Source organism: Acanthisitta chloris, unplaced genomic scaffold (genome assembly GCF_000695815.1).
Source record: "Acanthisitta chloris isolate BGI_N310 unplaced genomic scaffold, ASM69581v1 scaffold21794, whole genome shotgun sequence".
NCBI classification, from domain to species: Eukaryota; Metazoa; Chordata; class Aves; order Passeriformes; family Acanthisittidae; genus Acanthisitta; species Acanthisitta chloris.
The window spans coordinates 2,931-9,866 of record NW_008669040.1 but is presented as its reverse complement, the minus strand read 5'-3'; the positions used below and the strand labels follow the sequence as shown (position 1 = coordinate 9,866).

Here is a 6,936-nt window from a genome sequence, read left to right as displayed (position 1 = left end):
CAGCTACGGCAGCTTGTCCCGTGTCACCCGCATCGACGAGCGCTACCGCCCCTCCATGGACACCTACCGGGCCCCCAGCCGCCAGGACATCTATGGCCCCCAGCCCCAAGTGCGTGTTGGGGGCAGCAACATGGACCTCAACCATTTCCACCCTGAGCCCTATGGCCTGGAGGATGACCAGCGCAGCGTGGGCTTTGAAGATGTGGACTACGGGCTCATGTCTGACTATGGCACGGCCAGGCGGGCCGGGGACCCCTCGGCGGCTCAGGTACGTGGCAGGAGGTTCTGGGGCCGGGGGTGCTGTGGGATCACTTGAACTTCACCCTCCTTGGAGGAAGGAGCATCATGGAGACAATACTGTGTGCTAAGTCATGCAGGAGAAAGCTTTCATCCACTTCTAATTGTCCGCTTAATTGGTGGTTAAACCTGGGTGCTAATTGAGCCTGCCATCCTGCAGCGAGGAGTTCCACTGGGCAGCTGAATGTAGCTCCAGGCCCTTCCCTGTGTGCCACCCCAACGGTGGCTGGTCTGTCTGTGCCGCAGCCTGGCATATCCTGCTGGGAGCAGTGCCTTTGTGGGCTGTGCATCGGGAGCTGCAGCAGCCCTGTGATCACTCTCTCCCCAAACCAAGAGCAGCCCTGGGGAGGGAAGCTGAGCTGAGCCCAGGCTGGGGCGAGCAGGGCTCAGCCCCGTGGTGCCCCGGCAGCGTTCCTGCACAGCCCAGCCCCGCTGCGGGGCAGGGTGGGAGAAGCTGCTCAACCTGTTTGGCAGCAGCAGCTTCTCTCCCCCTTGTGTGTCTGTGGGTGATGGTGGCTCCTTCAGTCTAATTGTAAAGCACCTGCCCTGCTGGGCTGTGCTGGACTTGGGGGCTGGAACAGGGTCCTGGTGATCCTTACTGCCCAGCTGGGCAAGCGGCCAGGCACCTGGGATGTCATCTGCCTGAGAACATAACTCCTGTCCGCTGGTCCCTTGTGCCAGCTGTCTGCTGGCTCTGCTCCTGGCCAGGCCATCGGGCAGGTGCTGTGGGATGGATCTGGGGGTGGTGAGGTAGGAGTGGAGCAAGAGGCTGTGCCAGGGTCCTGAAGATGGAGGGAGGGACTGTGTCAGCAGGCTGGGATGGATGGTACACCTCCACAGTGCTCCGGGGTGGGCCCAGGCAGACAGGTAAGGCTCAGCACAGGCTGTCTAAGCTGCTGAGACATAGGCAGGAGATACCTGGGGGAGAGGAGGCTCTTGTCAGCTCCTGTGGAGATCTGTCCAATCCAGAGGAGCTGTAAATCCACAGTAGCTCCCGGCTGCTGGAGGGACTGAAGGAGCAGCTTTGTCTGTCCTTGTGGCTGGTGCCAGCACAAGTGCCGCTGGGCTGTGCTGAACCAGTCGGGGCAGTTGCTCGCCCGGATGAATTTCCCCAGCCACCTTGCCTTGTGCAGTTTGTGCCAGCTGGAGGAGGGCAGGCAGGGCTGCTGCAGGCTTTTTCCCTCTCAGGGCGGCTGGGGGAATTCTCCCCTCTCAGGCAGTCTGGGAGAAGCCAGTGTAGGCAGTTTTGAGCACGTGGCTGTCACATTTTGCCCCTCAGTGAGCACCTTGGGCAGAAGGGGTTACACAGGTGTTTGACCCCTGGCTGCTTCGCCAGACAAGCTCTGGCTTGTGAACCTACTTTGGGCTGTGTCCTGCCCAGCACCAGGGGCTGAGCCCTCTCTGGGTGACCTTTGAGACCATGAGCCCTCTTTGCTGGGCTGGAAGGTGTCCATGCTCCTGCCCCTTGAGGTCCTGGAGAAGAGGAGCTACAGGAGCCAAGTGCAGGAGCTGCAGCTGGGTGGGAGACCCAGGGACTTGGGTCACACTAACGGAGAAGGTGCCACTTCCAAGGGCAGCCCTTGAAGCTGTCAGCTTGTCCTGTGGAGGTGATGCAGAGTATGAAAGATGGGTTGGTGGGCCCCTGAGCCGGCTCTCCCTCTGCGGGCAGACCGATAAAGATCACAGCAATCTGTGGAATCCAGGCACTGTTGAGCTTGGCTTGTCCCCCACCTTCTCAGTTACCATCTGCACTTGCTGCCCGGCTCGCAGGAATGGGAATGGGGAGAGCAGCGTCCCATTTGCCTCGGAGATGTTTGTCTTGAGCAGGGGCCTGGCTGTTAACGACTTCCTTCAGGGAGGCAGCTCGCCAGGCACGCGGGAGCGCCTTGAGCTGAGGGACGCCGCGTGTGCTGGCTGCCATTGGCTGCAGAGCAGGCTGCTCCCTGCTCCTGGGGCTCTTGGAGCTCCCTTTCTGCAGGGGAGGAAGGAAGGGGGGTGCTCCCCTCCCTGCCAACCCCATCTCACTCGTAGGAACAGGGTGGAATCTGGCACCGAGACCCTCGTGGCAGGGCAGGAGCTCCCGTTGGGGCAGTGTGACTCTTGGCACGGGAGTGGGATCAGCTGCCGGCCGTGTTGGCAGGGGCTGGTGGCTTGTTTGCACTGCTGGCGCACGGCTGTGTCTCGCTCTGGCCCCGTGCTGCAGCAGGGCTGGTGGAGGCTGGCATGGTGCACTGAGCGCTGTGCCCTGCAGCAGTCATTGCTGCGCTGCTCAGCATCTCTGAGCAGCCAGGCATGTGGCATGTCCCTGTTGGGATGTGCTGGAGCCAGCCTGGCAGCACATTGCCAGAGCTGCAGCACCCAGCAGGTGTGTGGCTGTGAAGTGGCTCTGCCCAGAGTGACTTTGGCAAGGTTGTGACAGGCTGCAGGTAGGGAAGTGGTGGTAGGGCTGCCATCCTTGTCATATATTTCCTTGCCTGCTCAGGGCCCAGGGGCTGCCTGTACCTGATGCAGGAGAGCTCAGGAGGCGGCTGAGCAGCCTATGGCGCAGGTGTGAGCTGGAGCATGGAAACCTTTCCTTGGGCCTTGTTTGTGTGTCCTCAGTGCTTGCCATGGCAGGGGTGACAGAGCTGTAGGCACCTCTGTTAAAGTGCCAAGTCCCCTCCCATCCTCTTCTGTTGGAAATCGCTGGATTTCCCCTACCTGACTGGGGGAAGGATTTTATTGCCAGTGACTGCAAAAATAGGGAGAGAATCTGGGATTTTGGGCGGTGTGTGTTCTGAGTGTGTTAAATGTCACTTTGGCATTTGGGGCAGTAGTTGCACTTTGAGCTTCCATGTGCTTGTTGGGGCTCGTTTCTGGTACTGCCAGTCTGTGGGTGAGCTGCTCCTGGCCAGGACAGAGGTGTGGGACTATGGCTGGTCCCCAGGCCTGTGCCAGGAGCTGTGAGGATGATCCCTGGAGCCTGGGTGTCTCCTGGTGCCCAACTCGGCCTGTGCCTGGGGCAACAGCACGCCTTGCCTATGGGGCAGGCTCCTGCCTCCACAGGGGTCAGAGATCAGGATCCAGTTTCGTTCCTTCTGGTGGGTTGGAGGGGGCACAGCCTTCCCCCAGGTCCAGGCTTGTGCTGACACCCACTGCCCTCTCTCCTAGGAGTTATGAAGACATGCTGGTGGATGAAGTGGCTCCTGACCGGTACTACTGGGCCCCGCTGGCTCAGCACGAGCGGGGCAGCCTGGCCAGTCTGGACAGCCTGCGGAAAGGAGGTCCACCCCCGGGCAACTGGCGCCAGCCGGAGCTGCCTGAGGTGATAGCCATGCTGAGCTTCCGGCTGGATGCTGTCAAGTCCAACGCAGCTGCCTACCTGCAGCACCTGTGCTACCGCAACGACAAGGTGAAGACGGAGGTGCGCAGGCTGAAGGGCATTCCCGTGCTGGTGGGGCTGCTGGACCACCCCAAGAAAGAGGTGCACTATGGAGCCTGTGGGGCCCTCAAGAACATCTCCTTCGGCAAGGACCAAGACAATAAGATCGCCATCAAGAACTGTGACGGGGTGCCCGCGCTGGTCCGCCTGCTGCGGAAAGCCCATGACATGGACCTCACCGAGGTCATCACAGGTAACGGCTCCAGGGAGGACAGGACAGGCTAATCCTTTGGGTGAGGTCTGTGGTTGGGGTCTGAGTGCTCACCTTGCACTTGTGGCGTTGCAGGAACGCTGTGGAACCTGTCCTCGCACGACTCCATCAAGATGGCCATTGTGGATCATGCACTACATGCCCTCACCGATGAGGTGGTCATTCCCCGCTCTGGCTGGGAGCGGGAGCCCAACGAGGACTCCAAACCGCGCCACATCGAGTGGGAGTCGGTGCTCACCAACACTGCTGGCTGCCTTAGGTATGGGAGGGGGCTGCCAGCTGCTGGCACAGAGCTGGCCTGGGCTTGGGCTGCTGCAGTGCTCCTTCCTGGTTGTTCCTGGGACTGTCAGAGCTCTGTGGAGCTGCTGCTCTGTTAGGACAGCAGCTGGTGGTGCAGACCTTGATTTTGGAGGAGTTTCCCTCAGTGAGGGGAGCTGCCAGAGCTGTTTTCTTTCTCGAGCTCTGTGGGGTGTGGGCTGCCCCTTGTCTGCCCTCAGCTGTCTCTCCAATGACGGTTCTCTCCTGCCTGCCAGGAACGTGAGCTCAGAGCGGAGTGAGGCCCGTCGGAAGCTCCGGGAATGTGACGGACTGGTGGATGCCCTGATCTACATTGTGCAGTCCGAGATTGGCCAGAAAGACTCAGACAGCAAGGTACCACAGCAGGGCTGGTGTTGGGGAAGAGGGAGCCTGGGGGGATGTACCTGGCATTGTTGGACCAGGAGGTGTCTGGCACTCAACCTGCGGTTTGGGGCGGTAGGAATGTTGGCCTCCCAGCAGGGGGCTGGTGGTGTCACTCATCCCTGTGCTGCTATTCCCTGGTTCAGGGCTCCCTGATGTGCCTTGGCAAGGCATTGCCCTGAATTTTCCTTGAGCCTTTCCGTGGACCTCTCATGCTTATGGCAGAAAGGTTTTTGGCCCCTCAGGGTATGAGTTCATGCCCACAGCACTGGCTGTGTCAGCTGTGGGGTGGGGTGTGCTCCAGCTCTCTGTGGGATGGAGTTGCACATCCCCCTTGCCCCAGCTCAGATGCCCTTGGGCTGATGGTGGGCTGAAGGCTGTGCTGGGCCCTTGTTCACACACTCAGTGCTGCTCTCAGACACTGACTCTCTCCTCAGCTGGTGGAGAACTGTGTGTGCCTGCTGAGAAACTTGTCCTACCAAGTCCACCGTGAGATCCCCCACGCCGAGCGCTACCAGGAGACTCCCCTGGCCCCTGCCAACAACGCTGGGCCCCACGCCGCGAGCTGCTTTGGTGCCAAGAAAGGCAAAGGTTTGTGAACCAACAGCAGCAGGGGGGGAGTGGGATAGAAACAGACCCACTGCAACAGGTCTTGAGGGTGGTCTGGGGTTTCTGTGCTCCTTGGGTGCAGTGTGTGAAGCCCAAACTGCAGCTTTCTCTGGAAATGTGGTGGTCCCTGCTCTGGGAGCTGCTGTTTACTTACTAAAGCATTCGACACAAGCTGTGGTGGGTTTCTGTGGTGGTGGGACGGTGATGGATACATGTCCACTAACTCCGCTCCTTCCCTTTTCTCCTGTGTTGCCCCTTCCCCTTCCCTTTGCTTTCTTGCCAAATGATCTGCCCCATGATGCTGTCGGCACCTCTCTCCTCCTGCCTCCCCTCTGTTCTGTCCTTCTCTCCGCCTCACCAATAGACGAGTGGTTCTCCAGAGGTGAGTGCGCTCTTGGTTTTACTTTTTCTGTGGTTTGATTGGGTGCTTTCTCCAGCTCTCTTTGTCCCCCCTCCCTATCTGGGCACTTACTGCCTGCAGTGTGGCTAATGCCCCTGATGTCCCTTCTTGGGACACGCTGGTCGCTTGGCTTCAGCTCGCCTCTAGGCTTGTTCCTGCAAGTGGCAAAGAGCTGTTGGGCTGGAGTGGGCGGGGAGAGGAGGAGTGTCATGCCCTTCTGCTTGCCCTTTGAAGGTAAAAAGCTCCCAGAGGACCCTGGTGCTGACACGGTGGATTTTCCCAAAAGAACAACTCCAGCCAAAGGTGTGTTCCTTGGATGATTGTGCAGGGCTTGGGTGTCAGGACAGGTTTTCCCTCAGCAGCTTGGGAGAGGAGTGAGTGGAGCTGATTCCCATTGAAGTGATCCTCTCCAGTGGGCAGAGGCTTGTTTTGGAGAGGTTTGTTCCTGGCTGCCTGAGTGCCTGTTAAAACACTGGCTCTGTTTCCAGTTGTGAGGATGCTTGTGCGTGGACGAGGCCAGCACTGCCTCAGGATAGACTTCAGAGGGAACCGTTGCCCCAGGGGCTGAGCATAGTGACACAGCCCTCTGTGGTGGTCTCGGACTTCCTGCACTCTTGCCCTCTTGCCTGCTTCTCTCTCTTGGGCATGAAGAACAGGCAGGATTTAAAGACAGAATCTCTGCTTTAAAGTGTTCTCCAGCATGAGGGGAAGGGTCGTTCTGAGAAGCCTCTGGGGACAAGCGTCTCTCCGCCTGTGAATCACAGCCCCTGGGCCAGGGCTTGAGCGTGCCATGGTGCTGAGGGCCAGGGCCAGGGCCCTTGGTCCCTGATGGTTGAGGGGTGCTGGTGGCCATAGCTTGGGGTGTTTCCCTTCCTCCTGCTGAGAGTGCAGCTGAGCCTTTTGCTCCCTGTGCCTGGCTGCCACGTGTGCTGCCCCACCATGTGCCGGTGCCTGGGCTGGGTGTGGCACTGGAATTGAGGTCTCCTCACTCATGGCAGCAGTGCTGCGGCTCAGCCCACATCCCTCTCGAGCTGCAGCGGTGCACTGGGCACTGTGGGTGGCAGCCATGGCATCTCTGAACAGGGCTGGGATTTCTGATACGCCAGGGTAGCCTGGCTCCCTCTGTGCCAAGGATCCCATCTCCAGGGGGCCTGGGTAGAAGCTTCTAGCCCTTGTCTGCCCAGCAGTGTTCGTTTGGACTAGTCAGATGGTAGCAGAGCCCTTGGGTAAACCTTTCGCACGCCTGTCCTCTTGGCAGGCTATGAGCTCCTCTTCCAGCCAGAGGTGGTGCGGATATACATCTCTCTCCTGAAGGAAAGC

The 6,936-nt window shown here is 59.7% G+C and overlaps 1 protein-coding gene across 1 annotated transcript in view; it reads left to right on the top strand.

Annotated features, from left to right (window-relative positions):
- The window catches only part of CTNND1 (catenin (cadherin-associated protein), delta 1), a gene marked incomplete at its 3' end in the record, with an annotated part of 12,913 nt that overhangs the window by 3,092 nt on the left and 2,885 nt on the right, over window positions 1–6,936 (top strand). Inside the window, 8 exon segments of the mRNA XM_009073180.1 lie at window positions 1–282; window positions 3,451–3,911; window positions 4,005–4,188; window positions 4,463–4,580; window positions 5,045–5,198; window positions 5,581–5,598; window positions 5,851–5,919; window positions 6,875–6,934. The exon segment at window positions 1–282 is cut by the window's left edge and continues 31 nt beyond it. Coding sequence (XP_009071428.1) covers window positions 1–282; window positions 3,451–3,911; window positions 4,005–4,188; window positions 4,463–4,580; window positions 5,045–5,198; window positions 5,581–5,598; window positions 5,851–5,919; window positions 6,875–6,934 — 1,346 coding nt within the window.